Source organism: Oryzias latipes, chromosome 22, assembly GCF_053564925.1.
Source record: "Oryzias latipes strain Hd-rR chromosome 22, Olatipes_Hd-rR_3.1".
NCBI lineage: Eukaryota > Metazoa > Chordata > Actinopteri > Beloniformes > Adrianichthyidae > Oryzias > Oryzias latipes.
In genome coordinates this window covers 9,406,436-9,432,873 of record NC_136258.1, presented here as the reverse complement: position 1 = coordinate 9,432,873, position 26,438 = coordinate 9,406,436, and the positions used below count along the sequence as shown (strand labels likewise).

The 26,438-nt window shown below is 41.8% G+C and overlaps 1 protein-coding gene and 1 long non-coding RNA gene across 24 annotated transcripts in view; both read right to left on the bottom strand.

The window, feature by feature from the left end:
- The window catches only part of myt1lb (myelin transcription factor 1-like, b), a 127,351-nt gene that overhangs the window by 22,674 nt on the left and 78,239 nt on the right, over nucleotides 1–26,438 (bottom strand). For 18 of the 23 annotated variants that reach the window (XM_078940892.1, XM_078940893.1, XM_078940891.1 and 15 more), the window contains 6 exons: nucleotides 23,732–24,874; nucleotides 17,028–17,162; nucleotides 10,624–10,714; nucleotides 8,023–8,130; nucleotides 5,475–5,701; nucleotides 3,493–3,779 (listed from right to left, as the gene is read on the bottom strand). In XM_078940892.1, coding sequence (XP_078797018.1) covers nucleotides 3,493–3,779; nucleotides 5,475–5,701; nucleotides 8,023–8,130; nucleotides 10,624–10,714; nucleotides 17,028–17,162; nucleotides 23,732–24,874 — 1,991 coding nt within the window. The remainder of the gene's footprint in view (nucleotides 1–3,492; nucleotides 3,780–5,474; nucleotides 5,702–8,022; nucleotides 8,131–10,623; nucleotides 10,715–17,027; nucleotides 17,163–23,731; nucleotides 24,875–26,438) is intronic. The other 5 variants (XM_078940901.1, XM_078940905.1, XM_078940911.1 and 2 more) reach the window with 3 other exon arrangements.
- On the bottom strand, nucleotides 13,617–15,669 carry LOC144989060 (uncharacterized). The gene is made up of 4 exons (XR_013653204.1): nucleotides 15,599–15,669; nucleotides 14,692–14,881; nucleotides 14,483–14,612; nucleotides 13,617–14,307 (listed from the first exon to the last, which is right to left on the bottom strand). It is a non-coding gene; the product is annotated as an uncharacterized LOC144989060 (long non-coding RNA).

The window sequence follows — 26,438 nt, the reverse complement described above, 5'->3', positions numbered from 1 at the left end:
TAAAAAAAACAAACACAATTCTGAGCAAAATACCTAAAATACTCAGCTTTAGTCAAAGCAACGATGAATAAACCCAATGAGCAGATGCAGAGCCAGGGAGCGGAGATGCTGAGTATACCAGAGGAAGGGGCTGAAAATGTGGCAGTGAAGGTTTATTTGAATACTGAACAGGAACAGCAGGAGCCATGAGGTGAGGAGATGAAAGAAAAGTCTCTGATCGGCCTCTCCTGTCCTGAAAGCTTCCTGCACGTCTGCTCCCGGAGCAGGAAGGACACGCAATGAAAGGAATTTTAAGCAGAGACTCAGAGCTTCAGGAGGTTGTCCCACTGAGTATCTCCTGCCCCACTTTTCTCAGGAAATGGGTTGCTTATGGCTGTTTGCCTTCTCCTGCTCCTCCATGGTTCTGTTAGTACAACTGCACTTCCTCCGGCACTGCGGGATGGGTTTGTGTGAGTGAGGCTGTCAAAGCAGGTGAGCGACAGCAGCTGATGTGGCTTCAGAAAAACCGTCTGTGCTTACAGGAGGCTGGCAAAGACAATCAGCTGTAGCTGAGGGCTAACAGCCATCACTGCTGGACACGGCTCATAAGAAAGGTCAGGTAAAACAGGAACACGTGAGTTTTTGCTATAACAAAGCAGTGGGAGGCACTGCTAACGTTTTGAATCATCCTTTACAGGTAACCGTCGTGATAAAATAACCCTCATGAATGTCACAAACCAAACCTGCTGGCAGTCAGTCACTTTCTGCCTTTCAAGCAGAACTTGCTGTTAGACTTCACTGATTATCATTTTAATAGTCCTGCTTAATGCTCTTTTACAGTCAACAGCAGAAACTCTTTGTATTTGGTTTTGTGAAATTTTTAACTAAAGAAAAGTTTCATTTGGTCATAAAGTTACGCTTGGACCTCTTAAACCAGAATTATTAATGTTCACTTCACATCTATTAAACTTTAAACAGGCCAGCAATGCTTTTGATTTGTAAATAAACTCTAATATTTTCATGTATTAATGAAATATTCATATAGTATGTCTCACACGTGTCAAACTCAAGGCCCGGGGGCCAAATGTGGTCCACCATGTCATTTTATGTGGTAGCCTTTTTTTCTGAAATGTAACACATGTAAAATATGTTCTTTTGTAGCTCAGTTTATCGTTAATTTTCTTTATTCACTTGGACAGTTTGAACCTTCCTTAATGCAGTTATGTGGGTTTTAGTAAGCAGACAATATTTAAAAGGATTTATGTTAGAGGAACAAGCAAACATATGTTTTCTATGCAACTGTAATTGTCACTTTAAAATGTTATAGTAAATAAATAATAAGTTATTTAACATTAAGGAGTAGTTAAGTTTAGTTTTCATTACATGAGGTTACATGTCTAAGTTATATCTGGCCCTTTGAGGACAGACACTATGCTGATGTGGCCCTCTGTGAAAATGAGTTAGACACCCCTGGTCTATGTAGTTAACACCACAGGGGGTCTCTTGATATCCCTGTTCACCTTTAGTGGTCTCTTCTGTATAACTCTTCATGTTTTTTTTTATAAAACTCTCTGATTGGCTGTTGACCTTGTTAATAATCTGTGGGTCGTTTCTCCTGTATAGAATCTGTTCAGATTACACGGATCCTCAATCATGATCAGATCTTTATTTCATTCTATAATTATGTGATTTTATTTGACAGAATTTAATTATATATTTTTCTATGAAGGTTTGAACTTTGACAGTTTAAACAAGAGAGAAAAGTGAGAAAGTGTGTACTGAGGAGTTTTACCGCCTTAAATCATCTGCTGTCCTGCTTCACGGACTGCTTCCCTCTTTTTAAATGAGGGAACACAATGCGTGTAAAATGCTTCGTGATACATTTACCACTAAGGGGAGCGCCGGCGTGTCCTGCCGTTGAGGCTCGCGCTGTCGCCTTAAGGACCCACTCCAATGAAAACTGTGTTTTTGCAGTTTCCTGCATGTTCTTGTAGCATTGTTCTGGTTGTATAAAGGAAATTAAAATTAAAACTGTGTTTCTAAGTATTGCAGATAAAAAAATGCAGCTTGAAAAAGCTTGTAGCAGCGACGTAGACGCTACAACCGGCGGGCCACAAGTTCCCGCCTCCGTTAAAAATGTGACCCCTAGTATGTTTACCTCTTCTACCGGCACTCCTGGATGATTTTTGAGATATTATTTGATTGAACTGGTTGGAAGTGTGAGGAAATAAAACTGTATATCCATCCATGAAGCCGCTAAATCCCTTTCGGGGTCATGGGTTGCTGGAGCCTGTCCAAGCTACCGTTACGCAAAGGTGGTAACACTCTGGTCCGGTTGCTGTTTAAATCTATGTCTGTTTATTGTATCTAGGTGTTTCTCGTCTCATCCAGGACAGTTATAGTGGTCCTTTCATGACCTAAAGCCCATTTTTCCTTAAATCCTCTCCTTTTTGTCTCCGAAGGGGGGGTCTAAGGGCAGGGATGTCCAGTTTAGCTTAGTCAGTTTGTTAGTTCAATTTAGTATTTTCCTATTGAATTCTATGTATTCATGATCCTTTTGATTTTATGTTTAACTTTTTCAATTACCGATACGGAGCCCATCAAGACGACTGTTGTTGTGAATTTGGGCTTTACAAATAAAATTGAATTGAATTGTCCAGTTCCTGATTCCTTTGCAGGCTCCGCTGTCACACGGCATTACCGTTCTGCCTTGCACTTCCTTTCAGCCTGGTTTTCGTGTGCTTGATGGCAGAAAACACCATCACCGCATCTCTGCAGACATGACATCCCAAACATGTGCTATCTTAAATGCCATTTATGCTGTTGTTTAAATACAATTCCTGGACAAAATAGAACTGTAAGACAAGTGGACGCCTCATGGAATGTGTATCAATGGGATTACCAGCTAAAACATCCCTATCTTTGTCAGCATGCAGAAAATGCGTCTGGGTATTCCTGTGGGGAGCTGTGACCAGAGGCTAAAGCAGTCTGAAGGGTTGGGGGTTCAATTCCTGGCTTCACCGGGCATCTCCCAAAGGGAGACGCTGGATGTTTCTGTGGCACTGGGGAGGCAGCAGAGCCACTCCCCTGTTACTGTGTGAATATGAAAGCGTGAATGGGTAGAAAAAAACTGCTACGCCAGTTTGGACCTTTACCACCTAGACCACAAGCACAAAGTCAGAAAATGCAGCAAAATGCAAAAAACGATTCTTATAACCCTTGTGCTATCCTAGGCACTTTAACATTAGGAGTGGGGTCATCTAGACCCACTAGACAGTGCTCTGAACCTTTTTTCTTCAATTATTTGTGATCTTCACTGGTGTCCATGGATTACATAAAATCTTTCCACCTTTATCCACCTTTTTCATAGTAGGGAGAACAAGTCAATGTAAGGATGGGGTCATAGGATAGCACAAGGGTTAAAGTAGACATTGCGATGAGGAATTGAGTTGGATCTGCTCGCCAGTATCAGAGTGGAGAACCTGTCCGGACAGGTGGCGTCTCTCGTCCTACCTGTGAGCACAAGTCCTGCGGCTTCCCACCAATGCCGTGGGGCATCTCCCGGCAGCGAGTGGACAGGTTGAGGATGGCGGTCGCCGCCATGTGGGCAGCTTCCATGTCGTGACTGTAATCAAAGCTGCTCTTGCTGCAGGTGCTACTGGCGCTGCTGCCCCCACCCCCTCCGCCTCCTCCCCCACCTCCTCCACCACCGATGCAGCTGAGACTGCTGTTGCTGCTGCTTGGAGCATAGGTGCTGGTGGTGCTGCTGGCAGAGCTGGAGTTCTTGCAGTAGCGCTTGGCTGCAAATGCAAAAAGAGATGACAAAAAGGACTTTAGGAGGTTTTATTTGGCTTTTTTTAAATTGTTTTTCTACAATGTTCACGCCTCAGTGCAGTCAACTAACCTGACGGTAAAAGTCAATTGGTCACATCTTTTGGTGAGATAAGGCTTTAAAACAGGGCTCTTCATCCCTAGCAATCCTGCTTTTTTTCAAGCATCCATGTCTTACCTACTGTTTATGATCTGAATCACGTCCATTCATTTCACCTGATCCAAATAATGGGCGATGAGCTGGACAAGGACGGTTTTAACAATAGTGGATGTCAACAGGGCTGGGTTGAAGACCTCTGTTTTAAAAGAGCATTTCAATAGTTTAAAAAGAGACTTTCAGCTGCTTAAAATGGCAAAACCTGATCTACTGCTCCACTGTTTACCACTTTTTGCCACATCATGGTGCTTTTCTGTTCACAGTGCATGTTGTTAGCCGATGCAGCAGATAAGGAATCTTGGAACAGTGTTTTTTTTTTTTGTTTTAGTGAAAGAAACGGTCATGTCGGGAACTCATGGAACCCTCCAAAAGACCCATTCTTTGATCAGTTCATCATGGTCATTTGTACAATTTAAACGAAGTAGTATTCATAAAGTTAAGCACTTGATGAAGCATATGTTGGCTGCCTTTAAGAGATGCTTGGTGCAATGGTCACTAGCTGTGTTTCCATTACACGTCTATGCAAAACTTTATAATGTTGAAAAAACATAATTTCTTAATGACACAGTTTCCATGAAATCCTAACTAAGTGAATAAACACAAACCGACTCACGCCATAAGTCATTCAGAAACACGGATGTGACCAATACTTTGATTGACAGAAGATTCATTCACATTTCTGCCACGGCACTAGCGCTCATCATCATCTATCAAACTAGACGTCGGCGTCTTCTTCAGGTCGTGGAGCGGCAAGCTCCTTACATGTGGGAGGGGCTAAGGATGAAGCCATTTTGGGAAATGGTGGTTGGTGATTTTCCAGAGGAGCTGTGGATCCAACAATTCCACATGACACGCTCAACTTCTGATGAGCTGTGTGACGCTCTGTTGGCGCACACTGTGGAGCGTCCAAGGCCGCCAGTTCCTACCAAGAAGCGTGTCGCCATCCGGTTGATTGATTTATTTAAAAAGTGTTTCCATTGCAGTTTAGTGGAATGCGTCCAATTGGATATGCCTCAGAAACCTCCCCCTCCAAGAACAAACAATTTTTTAGGAATTTTTTACAAGTTTTTTCTTTTCCATTAAGCAAATTTACTATCGCATATTTAATATGCTTAATTTCCTAGTCAATGGAAACACAGCTAGTGAGACCCTGCTCGTATCTGTAGCGTATGTTTGTCTTCCTCAAGTGTCAGTCATATGAACGCGGCATTACAGAGGCTGAGCAGCTGACTACACCTCCATTTCCCTCAACGTCCAGCACTGGTCATGTTGATTCAGCAGTGTCACAGAGATTGGTGGTCATATTTTGCAACAGAAGACATTGGGAAGCATTTTCTACACTATTGGTCTTTAGTTTTGGTTTGTACAGTTTGGAAGTAGTATTACTTAGAATCACATTTCCAAAAGTGGAGCTCATTTGACGACCTACAAAGTCTTAGAGGAAATCCTAAAAGCACTGATGCTCCTACTGTCAGGGAAAACATATGATAACTGCAGAAAGCCGTACCGTCATGTCCTTTAGGAGAAGCGTCCCGTTGGCCATGAGCTTTTGGTGCAATGGCCCTTTTCCCATACACATGGTGGTTGTTGGTGCTGTCAAAGGCGCTGTAGTCAAAACTGGTCTTGGAGTACTTCTCCAGTTCCTTGGCCAGGTTGGAGCGGGGCGTGCTGGTGGAAACATTGTTCTTGTAACCATACTGTGGATAGTCCAGTTGTTTGACAAAGCACATAGGCCTGGAAAATAAATGACGAGGTGGTGGAAGTTGGACGGAGGCACTGAACATCGCCCAGGGGAAGGAAAAGAAACTCGGGGTGTGGTTAAAAGTGTGAAACCTTTTTAGAGGGGGAGAGGGGAAGGAGCGGCACTCCTGGATGAAGAATGGAAAATGATGGGAAAACATAAAAGGATGACTGAAGGTGGTGAGTGTTGTGCTCTCTTTCAGCCACTGCATGTACATTCCTCACACGCCTTCAATAAAATACCATCATTTTAAAGTACTGTATTTCTTGGATTATAAGTCTCTCCGGAGTATGAGTTCCAGCAGCCAAAGAATATAAATATAAACATAATAAAGAAGAAAATCTCATGTATTAAGTAACTATTTTGGCAGAAATGTATCAAATTTTAGACACACCAGATCTTATCTCTGCCTCTTTATATGGTCCCCAGCAAGCGACACAATTTTTATATCACTGTAGAATCATTCATAGTAAATACTGGATTTTGAAAATCATAATTTTTCTCATTTTTAACGTTTTAAATGGGCTTCCTCCCCTTTTAATGAATTTGACAGGGTTCGTACGGTCATGGAAAACCAGGAAAAGTTTTGGAAATTGAAACAAAATCGTCTGTAGTTTTGGGAAAGCTTGGAAAAGTTTTGGAAAAGTTTTATTATTTTGGATGCAAAAATACATTAAAAAATCAGAGTTTAGAGAGATTCAAACTTAAATGTGGCAGAAATTCCACCTCCCGCTATCAGACGTGGGAGTCCACGTTGCCGTAAAGCAGTCAAGTTATCGTCAGTTCAACTTCAAATCAGACACAGATCGTGAAACGCTACGAAATGTAGCTTTAACGACGAGCAGATTTTCAAGGAGAGGTATCGACTGAGGCCACTGAAAGACCTGAAGCGCATTCTGCAGCAGAAACCTGCAAAATGCAGACTTTGCTCCTTGGACATCCGCAGCATGAGAGAGGCGGGGCTGGAGAGACCCGGCTGCTGAACGCTGCAGATGGCCAGAGAACTTTAGAAAACGGGTAATGATGGCGTTACTATGGAAGCAGATCGTATTAAGTAAAATAATTGAAGAAAAACACACACGGGGGAACTTCTATCAAATAAATAGTGGAAATAGTGTTCTCCATCAGAGGCACAAAACTTTGGAATACACCCTCAGTTCACATCAGAAACTATGAAAACTATGCGAGATTCAAAGCGATTCTGAATAATTGGTTAGAAATCAATCAATCACGTGCTCACGCTTACAATCATTCTATAGGTGCATCAGAGAGGGCTTGTGTTTTTTTGTGTGTCAATTTCATGTGTTAATCCCGTCTGTGATGTTTCAATGTACTGAATCTCCTTTATGTGCCGAAGGACTACAGATGGAAATTAACTCTTGTGCTAATTCTGGCACATTTAGCCATGTAGCCCTGTTAAATCATTGATTAATATGCATTTCCCTAACTTAAATAAATAAAAGATAGTGATATTCATAACAATAAAAGAGTGAATATTTGTGGGCTTCCCTAACATAACATTGATGCTTCTTTAGCTTCATGAAACGTTGGTGGAATCTAATAAATGAGCAGAACGTGTGAGCCGTTATGAAGATAAGCATAAAGCATGAAGAGCCTAACAAGTCTACTAAACTCTTTACGTCACATCCCTACATTTGTTAAATTCTTCTTCCTATGAGTTCGGCGTCAGACAGAGCGGGCTTCTTCTTCTCTGCGTTGCTGTCAGTAGCAAATACTGAAGCATACAGCCTCTTATTGCTATTCCTATTCTCTTATTAAAAATCGCATTTAAGTCACACAATTTCTCCTCAGAACAATGCAAAAAATGCGACTTGTACTCCAAAAAATATGGTACATGTCATGAATGAATTTTGTAAACTTTTGGTGCATTTTTATGATGTGATTTTCTCTTATAGCATCAAGCAACGACAGCTGAATTTCAGATTCACACTTAGTTTCATCCCAGTGTTTTCATAGCCCTCCAATCTCCCTTTCAATCCTTCTCATTCACTGCCTTGTATTGATAACAAGGTCAGTTTCTCTAAAAGTCTTTTAAAGCGAGTTGCCTTGACAGGCGGTGGAGAAATGAACGCAGTCTCTGAAATGGGATCTCAGGGGATGACGGAGCACCAACATGGAACAAACACCGAGGTACGTCAGGCCTCTCCTCAACAATGCACAAGAAGGAGGAAGCAGAACATGAAATGCGGACCTAAATGTGATTAAAGCAGTGCTTTATGTTGGAACACACGTCACATTTAAGGTGCCAGAGTCCCACCATTGAGAAAAAAAAATTAGAAGGAGGTAATACTACCTTAAAACTCGGTCGGATGACTGATTGGACTTTGGCCCGTCACAGCTCTGGTGCTTCTCCTGGGCTTTTGCCAGCTTTTCAGCGGCAGCTATGGGGCACCCTGACAGACTGCAATAAGAAAATAAACATCATCTAAGCTGTGGAACAGGCATCTGAAAGACAAAGCTTTGCATCAGGCGCACTTTAGCTTGTTAGGGAGTGGTCGTCAGCCTGTTTACTGGGCTGAAAGCAGATGCAGCACATCTGTCCGTCAGCCACTCCAACACGTTTCCCAGTCTGAAAGCACGGACTGCAGTTCACAAAGTCTCTGTTTCAAATGCTAATTCATTAGTTCCCTTCACTATTCCCAGTTTGGATAGGAAGAGGGTTTACAACAGCTTGGATGTTTCTGGTTGAGCAGCTTAAAATAATTCTCGTGCCGTGCATTTGAAAGTGCGTCCTGCAGGTTGTTTCCTTCAAGCTGATAGTTCTCACACACCGACATGCACACAAACAGAAGACAAAGCGCTGGAGCTGGACAGAAAACGGTGAGTCGGGCCAGAAGAAGAGTTTAAAATTCAGGCAAAAAAGTTTCTTCAAGGTGAAATTAGAAACTTTCTGTTTTTTAAGAAATATTTGCTTTTTTCAACCTATTATCATAGCAGACAGAATGAACCCAGAATATGTTGTGTATGAAGAGACAAAAACTAGCAAAGAAGGGTTTTCTCTGCTGCCTTTTTCTAGGTAATGTTGATAAAAGTCATTTAAATTCAGACAGATAGTAGTAGCTTCAATAAAGAATATAATCAACTATTTACCACAGTTTATTTACAGTTATAGCTGTAATATGAAGTTATTCACAACCACTGCAGACAACAGGAATCTGCAGAAAGTCAATTTTATTTCTACAGCCCAACATTACAACCATAGTCGTCTCAATGGGCTTCATGCAGATAAATGTGTAATAAACATGAAATCATAAAGAACATGAAGTCATAGAATTCAACTGGTAATGGCTAAACTAAACAGACTAAACTCAACTCAAGTCAACTAAACTAAACAGACTAAACTCAACTCAACTCAACTAAACAGACTAAACTCAACTCAAGTCAACTAAACTAAACAGACTAAACTCAACTCAAGTCAACTAAACTAAACAGACTAAACTCAACTCAATTCAACTAAACAGACTAAACTAAACTCAACTCAACTAAACTAAACAGACTAAACTAAACTAAACTAAAACAAACCAAACAAAAAACAAACTAAACTAAACTAAACTAAACTAAACTAAACCAAACTAAACCAAACTAAACCAAACTAAACCAAACCAAACCAAACCAAACTAATCTAAACTAAATGAAAATAAACTAAACTAAACAGACTAAACTAAACTCAACTCAACTCGACCCGACCCGACTCGACTCGACTCGACTCGACTCGACTCGACTAGACTAAACTGGGGTCCCGGCCCTCAGACCCTCCTCCTCGGTCCTGAGTTTCTCTGCAGATGTTTGTATTTCTGCGACGGGCCGCGGCCCGAGGAGAACTGTGTGGTGGTAACATCATTGAAGCTCTGGACAAAAGGAGTTTTTCAGACAACGATCAGTCTGTGATGAGAATGTGATCCGTGCATGACACGCATCCACAACAGACAAATCATACAGAGATGGAAAAACACAAGAACAGACATCTGAGGTTTTTAAATGTAAAACATGAAGAAAAAAAACAACATCTTGTCAACTCAACCCAAAGACATCACAAAGAAAAATGTCCAGTCTGGAAGATCTGCCCAAGATGGGGGAACAAGAGGAGTTTCTAAAACATCAAGTGGCTTGAATGATTAAACAGGCTCCTTACTAGCCATCCAGTTTTGGGATAAATTTCAACAGTTTACGTCTCCTCTGACAAGCAGCTGACCCAATGAGCCAGAGCTTCAGGTTGCCGTCCTTTCCCACCATTGCTTAGTGGACAAACTGCAGCCGCACTGAAACAATGATCTCTGACAGCAGTTCTGTTCATGAATACCTGCAATAGCAAGGATGTGCAGGGGCGGGGGCTGCAACCTTCCTGCAAAGGAAGGTTGGAATGAGTTCATTCTTCCAAAGTAAAAGTTTACTGTGTGGCTGTGCAGCAGTGTCACTGAGCACAGCAGGGGCTGCTTTGGTCCTCCCAGGTCTGCACCTCTCCTGTCACCCCAGCTGAGTGGCAGCAAGGTGCTAATGGCTGCTGCGATGCCTGAGTCCCTGAGCATCTGCTGTGGGTGTCACTCTTTTTTTCCTCTCCTCTATCACCTCGCCCCCTCCAACAACATGCAGCTATTTCAGTTTCAACCTCCAAACTTGAACCTGATAAATGCGATTTTTCCAGGTGTGAAGTGCTGCATTCTCATCAGCCTCAAAGAGAAGAGTTAAATAGATGGCGGTTTAAGTGCTGCAGTACAACATCCACACGCACACAAAAAAAAAAATCTGGAAGGAGGTCGGGTTGGAGAATAATCAAACAAAACAGACAAACAGAAGAATAAGGGTGGAAAAAAGGAAGATTTGAAAAGGGATGGTCAAACGTAATCCCATGGTAACACACAGGGTCATGAAAAGCTCCACACGGCTGTGCTCTTACCTTCTGTGGGAGTTTCTGTTGCTATTGACATGGCCGCGTCCCGTGCAGCCAGGCGTAGGACACTTAAGAACATTCTCATACATTGCCACAACTTCGCACAGACAGGAGATAGGAGTGAAAGACAGGGAAGGTTAGGAGTCCCTTCACAATCACGCATGAGCTCTATTAGTGTTTGAGGAGTCTGGCATTATAAACATCATTAAGAAATGACCTCAAATGACCTCTTTTTCATTTTAATGAACACTAGTTTGAAAGGGCAAGCGAGGTTTCCCGCCATATTGCTTCCACGTATTCAGCTCTTTCAAATTAGTATTCACAGTACGGTGACATTCATGAATAAAAAGATGTCATTTAAGTCTGAGACGACAAAGCCAACAACAGACAGGGGTGGGGAGACGTTTGGGCCATGCAAACAGCTTGTAATCATGCAGAGTATTAGTCTTAGAACAGGGGTGAAGGCAGACGAATGGAATCCAGCGCCTAGACAGGCTGTGCTTTGCTGTCATCTGAGCATTGTTTAAGGCGCCCAACTCAGTCTTCATTACCGTTTACCATTAAAACAGTCCATAATGCTCTCAGATCCCCTCGGCAACCAGCCAATTAAATTAATGATCTATACATGTCCAAGAGGGGTCTGGAGAGGAGTGTGAGGGGAATCCGAGTCGCCTCCAAACCCACGGCGTGCCGTGCCAAACCCCATCGGCATCAGCTTCATCATTATAACCCCCCCTCAAACTTTGACCCCCTCATCATCCTCCTTCCTCTACATACTAATTGGTGTTCAGTGCAGGTAATTGGACAAAACCCTCCACCTCAACATGCCACAAGCCCATACATTATGCATATCTCAGGTTGCTCTGCCCTCTGCCAAGGGACAAAAAGAGCAGCACAAGCTGCAGCTCTGCTCCGTGGCTCAGATGAAAGAGGACATTCAGAGCGAAGAGGACAGGAGGCGAAGAACACTCCGTTTAAAGCTTCCCTGTAGCTGCTTTGCACCATATGTGAGCCTTGAGTTGGGCTGCGTCATGCTTGTTTTCAGCCATTATAGCGTTATGGAGCTTTTAGAACAATGAAGTGCTTGTTTTTTCAGAAAAGTCACTTTTTTTTTCAAAATGAAAACCTGAGAGGAATCCATTCCCTCCCCATTTGGAGGGAAATTCATGGTCACAACTTTTACCATAGTGCATGTACATAAAGTTGTAAATTACGAATCATCAGTTTTTTCTTACAATAGACTTTCTATCTGAAAACATCAATAGTTTTTTATTCAGAAAGAGCTGCTTTCGTGAAATCAGAACAAGATGTTTGAAATTCAGTCAAATGTTTCCCTTTGGGCTGAAGAATATTCTCATAAGATATTGTGTCTTTAGCTGAGCAAACAGTATGAATGACACTGGAATCAACATTAAGACTGATCGTTTAGATTTCTTTTAAATCCGAAACACTTAGTTGTGTGTCTGTGTTTGATACTTTGACCGAAGTACAATTTTCTATTGATAATGGACAGCATCAGTATCACTTTCCCAAAAAGTCTAGTTGGGCCGATGTGAGGAAGAACACTGACCTCATCTTATGAGGTGCCGTGTAGGACATTATTCAGAATTAGCATTCACATACACATGTGAAATCTCTCACACACACTAGTGAAATGCTTGTATACATACAACTGAAAATGTATTCATTCACATACACATGTGAAATCTCTCACATACACATGTGAAATCTCTCACATACACATGTGAAATGCTCTCACACACACTACTGAAAATGCTCTCACATACACATGTGAAATGCTCTCACACACACTACTGAAAATGCTCTCACACACACTACTGAAAATGCTCTCACATACACATGTGAAAATGCTCTCACACACACTACTGAAAATGCTCTCACATACACATGTGAAATGCTCTCACACACACTACTGAAAATGCTCTCACATACACATGTGAAATGCTCTCACACACACTACTGAAAATGCTCTCACACACACTACTGAAAATGCTCTCACATACACATGTGAAAATGCTCTCACATACACTATCCAAAATCCTCTCACATACACATGTGAAAATTTCAATAGAAACGGAAGGCATTTCAGTAGAAACAACGTTTTTTTTTTTACTTTATTGTTAGAAACGAAGTTGCTCGACTGAAGGCATTTCAGTGGAAATGAACCTGTGTCCGAATTCCTGCCCTGATCCCTAACTACTAAAACCCTATATAGTGCAGAACTATATAGTTCTATATAGTTCTCTGAATTTAAAAGCAATTCAGACACCCGTGCTCAGTACTTTTTTCTTTTGGGTGTTGTTCATAACGCGCTTGACACGGAAACAAAGTGGCGCATTACCGCCACCACCTGGTCTGGAGGCGAACTACTCCTATTTAACGCGGAGAATGACACTTATTTGTCAGAGTAAAAACATAATAAATATGAACATTTTACAAAGACTATTTATGAATCTGCTGTGTTCTGATCATAGAAAACGTGACTGATTTATAAATAATTAAATTACAAACACTTTGGTGTTGATTTAATGTATTTGTTCATAAATAAACCCCCAAGTTATTTTTTCATGCCAATATTTATTTTGTTTTTGTGCCGCTGAACGATTAACGGGCTCTTGCAAGGAGGCATTTTTTTCTTTAGTTTTCTTACACCTTACTGAAAATGGCTTTGAAAATGAATCTGTCCGTGTTCCTGGCAATAATTCAACCGTTTTTCGTGAGATCAAACTGAAAACGAGCAGATATGCAGCATCACAGGACGGCAAGGACAAGCAGACATCTCAGAAGATTTCCTCTGGATGCCCTGACCAGACAGAATAACTTGTGAGTTAAACTTAAAGCTTTTTTTTTAGTTAAACCTAAACTTTAACTTAAACTTTGTTACTAATCATGCTCAAGGTTACACAGTCTGCTGGGTAAGAGTTTAACATTCTTTTTCAAGTGAGTTGTGTAGTCCAATTACATGAAACACTTGTGAGTTCAAAGTTTAGAATTTTTTATTCAGAGTCAAACCATATCACTTGTTTTAAACAAAAACAAAACAAAAACTTTCATTTTTAAAAGTTTAAATGAAAATCCAAAAACCCAGCCAAATAAAAACCACGAGATTTTCCAGAATTAATAAATACTTCATAATCTAAAATGTAAGACATCAAAATAAATAGAAACATTAAAAAAATGTGATTTAATTTCCTCAATGAAATAATTAATGTTGCATTTTCCAGGGTCTTCCACGTCTCTACTGCTTTACCAACACAAAGGTGTCTGTCCTGGCCCTTTACGCTGACGGTCAGTCCGACACAAGACTGGATTTTCGGTTGACCCGCAGGACCATCGAGCATCTGGGTCGATGGTCCTGAAGCATCAGCTTCGGGTTCCTCACACTCTGGGGGGTCACAGGAGACTGACGTCCTGGTGTTTCTTTTCTGGCTGGCGTGTGGCACATCTTACAGTGTGGTAGCCAGAGTCTTTGACATGACACGGTCCACCGTGAGCGATGTTGTCCACAGGACGGCAGACCGCATCCTCCAGCTGATGAGCAGGGTCACCCAGCTTCCCAGTGGGAATGAACTACCATAAGTCGCCTCTGGATTTTAGCAGCTCGCTTGGTCTTTCTCCTTCCAAAGGGTCACAAGGAGCATTGATGGCTGCCACATAAGAATAAAGGCCCTAAAAGAAAATGCAGCTTGTTATTTTAACAGGAAGCTTTTTTATTCCATTAAAATGCATGCTGTATGTGACTCTGATGCCAAATTTATAGATATTTTTGTTGAGAATCCAGGATCAATCCATGATTCACGGGTTCTACGTAAAAGCCCAATTTATGTAAATCAAACAAACCCACCTGAAGGATCCTTTTGGGTGATGGTGGGTATCCCTGCATTGCACATCCCATCATGCTGCTGACACCCTACAGGGAACCCATGAGGAATGCCATTGAGGCAGTTACAACCAGAACCACTCCAGAACACGCTCTGTTGTGAAGAGAGCATTTGGCATGATAAAGATGAGGAGGACAGCAATATTTCTGAGGGCACTGGAAGTAAAACCAACCTTTGCAATGAAAATCATTGCCTGCAGTTCAATTCTGCACATTCTGTGCATCAGCAAAGGCGACTGCTTAGCCACAGATGTTGAGCCACAGCAGGACAACACCAGGAACATGCAGGACGAGCAGAGTCACGTCTGTCTGCAAGGACAAATCTTTGCTTTCCTTTCAGCTCCAACTGTGACACACATGACTCTAGAAGACCAGGATTATTGTTAACATGTATAAAAATAAATATTAACATATAAAACGAAATTCTAAATATGTACATCTGATATTTATATGAAAATCCTTTTAAGATTGTTAAAAATAGCTCAGATTTAAATAATACATGTAAATTATTCATTTTTGTTCATACATTTATTAAACAAATTGGAAAAACAATGGCTGCATTACATTTTAGAACAATAATTTCAACTCAAGTAAACTTAACAGACTCTCCTGTCGCTGTTCCTCCCTTCTAGCCCTTTCCTCCTCTCTCTTCTGGCTCTTTGACATAAACCTTTAACCCAGTACGACAACGATTAACCGTTTATTAAAATGAAGTCAAATCTGATCATGTGTCTCTACCCATCTGGCACGAGCTAGCTTGAAAACAAACAGGCTATCTTTCTCCATCCGCAAATGGATCGGATTTTCCTCATCCTCGTCTGTCCCTACATATATGAACACATTTAAAACATGTGTTAATAACTTGTGACTACGGTTAGAAGTCACTGCTTTTTGATGTAATATCTAGCGTTTGTTTTTAGCCTTCGGCGCTAATTCGCGTTAGCTTTAGCATTACTGAAATTGATGAGCTTCAAAACAATCTAGGTTGTTGATTGAGGAATATAACATATTAAACACATCATCTTAAGTATTTACAAATATATTTTACAACAGATACTGGATATTTTTTAATATACTTACACGTTTCGGTGGTTTTCCTTGCGCAACCGGCTGCCATTTTCGAATGATTATCTCGCGATAATCAGCCAACTTCCGTTTCTACTGAAATGCCTTCCGTTTCTGTCGAAAATTTCAGTAGTGTGTGTGAGAGGATTTCAGTAGTGTGTGTGAGAGGATTTCAGTAGTGTGTGTGAGAGGATTTCAGTAGTGTGTGTGAGAGGATTTCAGTAGTGTGTGTGAGAGCATTTCACATGTGTATGTGAGAGATTTCACATGTGTATGTGAGAGATTTCACATGTGTATGTGAGAGATTTCACATGTGTATGTGAATGAATACATTTTCAGTTGTATGTATACAAGCATTTCACTAGTGTGTGTGAGAGATTTCACATGTGTATGTGAATGCTAATTCTGAATAATGTCCTACACGGCACCTCATATCATCTTCCCAAATATCCAGTGACAATCGATTCAGGGCCATTCCTGGTTCTATTTTGGAGTCTTAATTCCACACAAGGTCAGCTGTTCTACGTGTTTTCTTCAAGATTGTCTTTACAAGTCTGCTCTCACACTGGGAAAACTTTGTCATCCTTAAAACCTCCTTTAATTTCTAATGCCGTTTGGGTCACGTCAGCGTTTTTAACCTTAAACTGGATCCTAAAGTTAATAAACATTTCCCAAACAGTTTTGTTAAGATTCTGGAGGGAGAGGAGGCAGAAAGAACAGCCTATAGCTCAGTACTCTGAAGGAAAACACGTTTGATTTAGGGCCAATGCTTCCTGTTGCCTCACTTGACCTGCTGCTGCATCAGAGTATCTGTCCACAGAAGGGAGCTCAGTTAAGAAAAGAAGAAAAGTACTAAAGAGGATGCATCGTATGGGTGACTACAGGACGTTCACTTTCATCAAGTCCTGTCAGAAATTTCCAGTTTCCTAAAACAGAGACACTGTAACTCAATCACAGTCCAAAAACGGATGAAATAGACCCAGAAAGCGGTGTCGAACCTCCTCCTTTCAGTCATAAATGCACTAACATGCTGTGCAGGAGCATGCACCTCACATGAGAAGCCCTATGACGACAAACAACAGCCATGAATCATCACGTTTTCTTGGTGTCTCTCGGTCAGATCGGCTCATTTCTGCAGCCAAGAAAATAAGATGGTGTCTTCCATCCCGATGCATCAGCAAGGCTTCGTTTGCCCCCTCATAGCACAGCACACCAAGCACAAAACCAGGGAGGCGTGGATCTAAAAAAGACGTGTCTTTTCAAAGGGTCAAGAGAGAAGTGCACATGCAACCCATCTGCCCCCCCCCTCGCTGCAGCCTGTGCTCCAATAACAAACACAACAGTAACTAGACACCACTAAAAACAAAAAAACTGAAGTGTTTGCTTGCAGCATGCTAAATACATAGATAAACACTTTGGGGAAAATCTGATGCGGCGTACTCACTTTCTGGTGGCACCCGGTCCTTGTGCGGACAGCCAGATAGGCTGCGGTGATGGGGGTACAGGCCCGTCACATGACCTGTGCCGTCACACCCTGGTGTTGGACACCTGCTTTCCTTCTTGTCTGCACGTGAAGGATCTGCACCCACAAAGTTGCATGAATGAGACCCTTTTACCAAAAAGCAGAGCTGAGTTTCAGTGTTTCTGATCATGGTCTTTCTATGGAAACTGGGCAGAACAGTCCAGTTCAGTCAGAGCTGGAGGAGAAAACCCTGACTTTGTCTTTCAGAGGTGCTGGCTTCATTCTGTGAAGATGTTTTTGAATTCTATGTAGCTTGTGACTGTTAAAGCAAAAGAAAACACAAAGACAAACAAAAAATACAGAAAAATGGGATTTGAATCCTTGATGTGATGTCATGACTGCACATTTTTCCAAACAAAAATTAAATTATTAAATTAATATTTGAAACAGAAAAGGTCAACCTGCTAGTGTATAAAGAGAGACTGCATGAGACACAGGTGAAAGGTGTGTGCTGGGGCTTTAGTCAGTGACAGAGCGGCGGGGAAAAACCTGCCTGGATCAGTTGTTTGCTGCTTGAAAAGCTTGAAACACTGAAAGCTTTTCTAAAGTTTCTGCTGTCTTATTCAACACAACAATGTCCTACACACCAAAGACTGAGTGATTTTAAAGGGCCCATATCATAAAAATGAACCTTTTTGAGTTTCAAGTCTATCATAATCTTCCTTCCTCACTATAAACATCCCCCAAAGTGGTATTTTATCTGTTCGTGCATTTCTGAGTATTCCTCTATAAAGCTGCTCTCTGAGCACCAGCCCCTCCCAATCCATGAAAACAAGTGGGTTCTCACATTGTGACATCACAAAGTGAGGAACCGCCCCTTCCAGGAAGAGTCTGCTTTGCCAGCTCCGCCCCCTGTCTAACACAGACGCCCACTTTCTCAGTGGAGCTAGTGGTGATCGGCTAAACGCTTTTATTTATGTGAACAATATGAACATCCATGTTTTTAAAAGTTCAGATGTTTTGTTTTTGTGGGAGAAACTCAGACATGCTGCTGAGACTGACTCTAGGATGATGTCATGAAATGGGCGGCACCCACAAGGAGAGAAAGGCGGAGCCTCAGAGATGGAGTGGTCTTACTTCCAGGTAGGAAAATGAGCTGAAAAGAACTCGTATTTCATAAAAAGTAATTCTTTAGTGTGTCAAAAGTCATATGTGATCATATCTATGGATGTAGTTTCCTCTGAAAGGCTTAAGAACAGCAGGATATAGACCCTTCAAATGTGTTACTGCAGCATTCCATCAAACCGAATTTTTGGAAAACATTCTGAATCTATTATGTTACAAATTGCAGTCAAAGTCAGCGTGGATGTTTAGAGACAATAAGCATTTTGTAGGAAAGCTTTGCTGAGACCACAGTTTTTAAGCTTAACAAAAGCCTTTTTAAGTCTTGCTTTCTACTGTTGACTGTGATTATTCTCCCACAATAGTTCTTTTATTGACTGTTGTGAAAAATGTGTTTTTAGTTTTTTGTAAACTGGGCTGCAATTACTTGCAGCAAACCAAAGAGGCAACTTTGTGAGGGGCTTGCAACCGTTTCCATCCTTAAATATGCCAAAAGCATGACTATTTCTCATTTTAAAACACATTAACATTTGCAATTGGTAAGTGGAGAGGGTCACACAGCACACGACATTAAGTGAGCTGAACATTGGATGCCAGGAAGATATGACACCCAAGTTGTTTGGAGTTTCTTTGACATTTGGATGATAGGAATTCAGAAAGACTTCAAGAAAACAAGTATCCTAAAAGTATTTCATTTGGTTAGATTTGTGTGCTTCCAACTTGGGATTTGTTCCAGCCCAAATATGATCGGTATCACATGTTAGGTAGGTTGTGTAAGTTTGATGAACCACTCAAGTGTTTGCAGCAGAGCATTTGCTCTCCTCTACAATGGGATGGATGATACAAAAAGGAATCACATTTGATAAAAAATAGAAAAGGAAACTGTTTTTGTAAAATAAAAATGGAAGTAAACATAATACCTAATTTCTATCACTTCATGTAAACATTAAATGGAAATTTGAAGGACTAGTAACAATGGAACATGGTTACTGGAGTGGTTTGAAAGTATGTCCTCTCCTAAAGATGAGTCAATTTTGAGAAATCCCAGGCTGCCACATCTGGAAGCATCCAATTTTGAGAAGTTTCTAAAAGGTTACAGTAGTATCTAGGATTTAAATTCTAATTCTAGACTGAAAATTCACTTAATAATCATATCATGCTAGACATATAACTGTCTGTCCAATAATAACTTTCTATTGAAGTCAACATGTCTGTCCGCATGCTCCTACTTCCTCCCCCAAATTGGATTTAAACCAGGAAGAACCAAATATTACAGATCCTCAAAAATAATCCCATGGGTGAGGTTTGAGATTTTCCATCCCATGTGTCGATGTGTCTGTCATCGGTTTATGGAGAATGACAGGTCAATATTATTTGGGTGTTATTTAACATGATATTTTTGTTTTCTGCAACATACAGTAGACCAAATACTTCAAAAAGTAGAGCTGAATTAACAGTAAGTATTTTAAGAGGCCAAAAACACCTAAAGAGTAAAGAGATGTTTTCGATCTGTCAATCAGAAAACTATTTTACGTTGTGTCAGGCTGAGCCAGCAGTCATTGTGGAATCTGAGTTAAGAATAACTTGGAACAATTGACTGTCTATTTCAGAAGATTCTTAAGCAAATATTTAAAAATGTCTAAAAGTCCAGCTAGACAAAAGCAGTGTCCTTTGATTTACAAACCCATATTCCAGTTCTTCATGAAGAACAGCACACCTCACCACTGTCTTACAGCCCTCATGTCCTGTACTGCGCTAACTTACAGTCAAAAATTCTGCCCCTTGAACTTTTCAACCTTTTGCTGCATTTCAGGCTGCAAACATAAAGATATAAAAGTGTAATTTTTAGTGAAGAATCAACAACAAGTGGGACACAATCATCAAGTGGAATGAACTTTATTGGAAATGTCAAACTTGTTTAACAAAGAAAAAACGGAAAAATTGGGCGTAAAATTTGTAGCACCACCTTTTGCTGTGGTTACAGCTGGAAGTGGCTGGGGGTTTGTCTCTATCAGTTTTGCACATCCAGAGACTGACATTCTTGCCTGTTCCACCTTAAAAACAGCTGGAGCTCAGTGAAGTTGGACGGAGAGCGTTTGTAAACAGCAGTTTTCAGTTCTTTCCACAGATTCTCCATTGGATTCAGGTCTGAACTTTGACTTGGCCGTTCTAAACACCTGGTTATGCTTATGTGTGAACCATTCCATTGTAGATCTTCTTTATGTTTTGGATCATCGCTCCAGACTTCCTCATACTAAACCACAGTTCTTCTCTGGACATCCAAACTTTCTCCAGATCTACAGAGACAGTGTGTCTCTCTCTCTGACCTTCTCTGTACTTCTCTATCAACATCCTCAAAGCAAAGATTGCATCTGTAGTGCTCTGTCTTTGCATGAAACCATCCTGCTGCTCACAAATGTTCACTTCTTTTCTTAGTCTAGCTTCAGCTACTCTTTCCCATCACTTCATTGTGTGGTTCATCAGCTTTATTCTGCTGTAGTTATCACAACTCTGCACATCTCCCTTATTCTTAAAAATGGACACCATCACACTTCTCTTACCTTTGACCCCTCTACTTTCACCTGATACTGCATCTCCCTGTACTCCTGTCTTCTCTCCTCATTCCTCTCAGTGTCCCACTTCTTCTTAGCTAGCCTCTGACTCCATATACACTCCTGCACCTCCTCATTCCACCACTAAGTCTCCTTATCATCTTTCTTTCCTGATGACACAACAAGTACACTCGTACATGTTTCCCTGATCACATTAGCTGTCGTTCTCCAGTCATCTGGGAGAACCTCCTGACCACCCAGAGTCTGTTTCAACGGCTTCTTCAAAGTCCTGCAACATTCTTCGTTTTTCTGCCTCCACCAGTTTGTCCTCTTCTCTGCCTTTGTCCTTTCTTTCTTCGTCGTATTCATCACCAGAGTCATCCACCACACCACCAATGCTGTCTGGAAACACTCTCACCTACCACTGCTTTGCAGTCACTGATATTCAAATTTCACCGTCTACACAAGATGTAGTCTATCTGGGTGCTTCTACCTCCACTCTTATGTTCCTGCCTCTTCTCAAAGAACGTATTCACTTGAGCCATTTCTATCTTTGTTGCTAAATCAAACACCATCTGTCTTTCTACGTTCTTGTCCTGGATACCAAACCTGCCCGTCACCTCCTCATCACCTCTGTTTCCTGCTCCAACATGTCCATAGAAATCTGCACCAATGACAACTCTCTCTCTTCTAGTGATGCTCATCATGACTTCATCAAGGTCCAACCAGAATTTCTCCTCCAGCTCACATCCTACCTGTGGGGCGTACCCACTAACATTAACCATTACACCTTCCATTTCTATCTTCAGACTCACTCTGAGACTCTTTTTACCTCCACAACAACAAAACTCCTCCTTTAAGGTAACTCCTCCTCCATAGGTGGTTCTTAACCCGGGCCTCGACTGATCCTGTATGAATATAATAGGTCTGGCTCACATACTTGCTTTGGCATTCTACGTCAGACGCCCTTCCAGACACAGTCCTTTGTATTTATCCGGGCTTGGTACCGGTACAATGAGACCCTGGTTTGAGCCCGTCGTGGCTACAATCCTCCTGTTGGACCGTTATCCATCTATGTCACGTGAGTTAGAAGGAGTATCGCTATGTCATTCCTGACTCAAGCGCAACTATCATCTTGATAAGGAACTTTCAATGCACGTAAAACGTGGCTCTTTATAATGGGCCCTTTTGAAGAGCATCATTACTTTTGCTCTTAATGTTTCGGTTGTATGTTAGAAATAATTTTCCGTACATGTGAGTGCAAGCGCACACAGATGCGATGCTTATTCTCCCCGCAACACATCTATTCCACAAAGCGGAGGCAGCCGAGTGGAAGGCATATTAGAAAGCAGGGGATATTGATTGTGGCTGGGGACGGTCTGTGCTTTGCATAGTAAATGGTTGCCATTACCATACCATCTCTGGATAATTAATGTGCAGTCAGTGAGCCTGTCGTTCCTTATCGGTCATTCTGATACTGTTCAATTTTCATCTCAACCTCATGCTTCTTTTAGGGAACAGATCTCTTCTGGAAGCCCCCCTTTGTCATGCTGTTTTATAAATCACACAGAAGAACCCTGATCATTGAGTGTCTGCTACTATCTTGCCTCAGGACAGATGCTATCTCCATGCAACTGCCTTACGCCCTCTCATTATTCCAACATTATCCAGACACAAAGGCCACGGAAAGCTCTTGAAATTAGCATTTGTGTGGCATTTAAGTTGCAATATAAACCTGCAGTGAGTAGTGTGGCATTTGAGGTGTAAAATCCTCCTGCTGTGAATTAGCATGCTATTATTTGTTGCTGTCATCTGACATTGACACAACCATTTAGCTCAATAAAGACTGTTGGTCATTGTACGAAGTAAAGTCAGAAATAATTAAGACCCGGTCCAGGGGAAATGCTGTTTTTAAGATGTTCTTGTAGGATTTTTCTAACGATGGAGGACATATGTAACAAAAATTAACATAAAACTTGCGTTTCTGAGCAGACGAAAAAAATGGTGTTTGAAAAAGATCTTCTGCATGACGTAGAAAATATGCTAGGCAGGGCCCAATCTCCCGGCTCCGCCCCTTCTGATCATCTACTGTCATAAAAAACAGATCCATGAACGTCTTTGTTTTCCTCATCTGAACTGGACTGGGTAGACCTGATATTGTTTACCGTTCTTGTTGGAGCAGTAATGTTAGCTTGGGGCTGTGAGGGGCTGTAAGCTAGTGGGAGAGAGTGTAAACAAAGAGATGATGGGAAATGTCTGCAGGCTTACTCCGCCCACAACTTAGAGGTGAATTTCTAAGAACTCCTGCTGCTCTGCAGAAACTATGTCCTAGAAAACAACACAGGTTTTCACAATTCGGCAAACACTGAATCATCATAGTTTAAAAAAAACACTTGGAACGCTTTTACGAATAATCAAAAGAAAATCAGGCTTTAAAGGTAAAAAGCAGAGGTTCTACTGAGGATGGCAATGGCAGCTGTCAGAGAGTCTGTGGGATTTCTTTTATGTCTATCTTGCGAGTCAATAAGTAAATACAGAGCTCCTTGTTCCCCACAGAATGGGCCTCGTGGAAAAGCAGACGGCCTGTGTTTAGTATTTTTTCCCATGTGCTTGTGCAGGTTTAAAAATAGGCGGCTTTACCCCAAGCTGCATCACAGGGATGAGATTTGCAGTCCTAACAGGCCATGCAGATTGCCATTACTTATGCCTGACAAGACTACCCTCTGATGTTTCCATGCTGGCCTATTTTAACAACATAAGCTGCTGCTGCCGCTCATGCTGTTACCAAGATACGAATTTCCAAATTGGCTGAAAAAGCTTGTCCTGGGGTTATAGTGGGGTTTCCAGAATGCATGTGGGATGTGTAGTCTCTAGGGCAGATGGAATACAGAGCCCAATGCATACACACAAACATTTCACCTGAGCTTGTCAAATGAGGTAAACACGTCTATTCTAAACTGGTGGAATCTGGGTGTGCATCTGACCGTGTCCATCTGTGAAAGAGGCCCTCACCTTTATGGAAGAAAGGCTTCTTCATGCCATCAGGAAGACGGGCTTTACGCTCCACACCGTAGCCATGCCGCGGGCCATGGTCTTCATGAGCATACCTCACTCCATCTCTTCTGGCTGCCTCGGCTGCGAGCTTATCTCGCATCGCCTTTGCGCGCTCCGACTCCAGTGCGATCGCCTTCTCCAGTAGAGACAAATTACCCTTCGTCATGTCAAACACTTCCTCTGATCGGTCCGACGTGATGGAAGCAGTGTCCTCATCAAAGTCCCTGTGGCTGGTGTGATACCGCTCGTCCTGAGCACAGCTGGAGAAAGCCTTGGAGCGTGGACTCAGTTGCTCCTCCAGCTTCATGAGATTATCCATGTCTGAATAGTTCCTATCAAGTGTCCGTCTGCTGTCTTGGCTGTTGTGGAAGTCTCCATATCCATGGTGCTGTGGTTGTTGACTGGGGTCCCCACACGAGTAATGATTTTGTTGGGACGGTCCGTTTCGGTCAATAGACTTTGTTTCACTTAGCTTCCTAGCCAAGTCGAAGCACTGGTTTCTTAGGCACTCCAGACTGCTCAGACACACTTCTTCATCACTTCCCTCTATTTTTCCATTATTGGTGGTCTTCATCTGTCCATTACCACCATTGTGGGAGTAGTTAGTCTGGTCCCCAGGTCTGGCTGACCCTTCGAAGTCCTGTCCATCTAAACTGTCAGACAACACGGCACCATGACCCTGTGCAAGGAGTTTGAGAGAGTCCACAGTTTCCCGAACAACATCACTTTCAACATCCAAACTCAGATCTCCTCTCTGTAATTCACTTTCCTCTTCCTCCTCCTCGTCCTCTTCCTCTTCATCCTCCTCCTCCTCCTCCTCTTCTTCTTCTTCTTCCTCCTCTTCCTCTTCCTCCTCCTCCTCTCCCTCGTCTTCAGCACTGTTGGGGGAGTTGCTGTTCATTTCAGACTCGGTCATGGCACGGTTGGCAGCGTCTTCTGCAATCTTCCCCAAGTTGAGGAGGGACTTGGCAACGAGTTCATCGTAGTTTTCATACTCATCGTTGTTGTTGTCATCCTTCTCCATTGCAGGACCCAATTTGCTGTATCCATCCCCACCTCCACCCTCACTGGTGCTGTCTCCAGGGCTCAACTGATTGTCCTCTGTTGGGAAAGAACAACAAATCATCTTCTGGATCATTTTTAGTGTTTACTTTGACACATAAATCCAATTTCAGGTCTATGGAAACAGGAAAAGGAAATATTAATGATGAGGATTTACTTTCAAAGTCTTAACAACAGCTTGGATAGAGTTTCAGAGAAATGCTTTGTCCAATGAGGATCTTTAAATGAAATTTTAGAGTACTGACCTTCATTCTTCTGAATGTCTAGGAGCTTCAGTGAATAGATTGAAATAGATTGAAATATTTAATTATTCAATCACCAAACAAAATGAGAACTTTTGTGACTTTCAAAATGTTAAACCTGTCTTAGAACCTTTACATTCAAAAATAATCATTTATAGAAATCCTAAAACAGATAAAAACATTCCTGCAGGAATAGATGCAACCGATGCCAGCCACCAGTCATTTATCTCTGGCCTAAAAAGTTCTTTTCTCATTCAATCATCAGCATTTTCAGAGTTCTATTCAGTTCTTAATTGATTCTGACAGACTGCGAAAGGTTACTGAACCTCCTCTGTCAGTAATTTTAAGCACTCACTTCTGGAGCACTTCCAATTTCTCTTTTGCGTTTCCGCCCTCATCCACCAAAAGCACATTGCTCACATTGGTGTCACATTTGCCACTTACATTCCTGTGCACAAAAGGAAGCCAAAGGGCCTCTCTCACACTCATGCACACATCAAACGGACACGCAGTGAGCTTCTTCGTCACCTTTGTTTCGCTCAAACAAACAACAAGACAAAAACAGGATAACACTGTAAACGGAAATCATTTACCCAAAAGTAATATATTCATGTGAAGTTACAGAAACTCCAGGGCACACCTTCCATTCACAGCACACACACCTACACAAACTCCAGGATATTTGTCACCGTTATATCACGTATACGGCGCACATATCATGTTAAAATGACGTAAGTGATGCACAAACCACTGATGAATTGCAGATAAACAGCCAACAATCGGTTCATTGGCGTCTTGTGTGACGGTTATATAACTTGGCCGGTCTTTCACCCCTCCTGCAATCTATACCGAGTGGGGTTCTCCCACTCCCCCCGTCCAGCTCGTCCAGGGTCAGGTCTGTCATGGGGTGGTGTCCGGTGCAAAGAGAAGAAATTCAATGAGGCACAGGTTTACCTGTTCTCTGCGTGGTTTATTCGTACTTCTTCGGTGGTTTTAGTGAGGTTCACTCGTGATATATTTGTGAAATTTTCACGTAAAGCCAACAACTTTTCTGACTTTTTCCACCTATTTTCACGTATGACCAGCTTTTATCTGTGAAACATGCCTCGAATGTACGTAGGGGCTGTGTGACACGGCCTTAAAGTAGCAATCAAGGCACACAAAAGTGCCAAACAAGTATAGAAGTGAATCAGAACCGAGGCACTACTCTGCATTTGAAAAAGGTGTGCACATTTTTAAATTGTAAATCTGAATGTAAAGATTTTTGTTAAGAGCAGAATAAGAGATCTGAAGAAATTAAGTTGGGAGAAGAATTGAAGGCAGCTTCCTCTCTACTGGATGCAATGACAGTTCAGGACGGG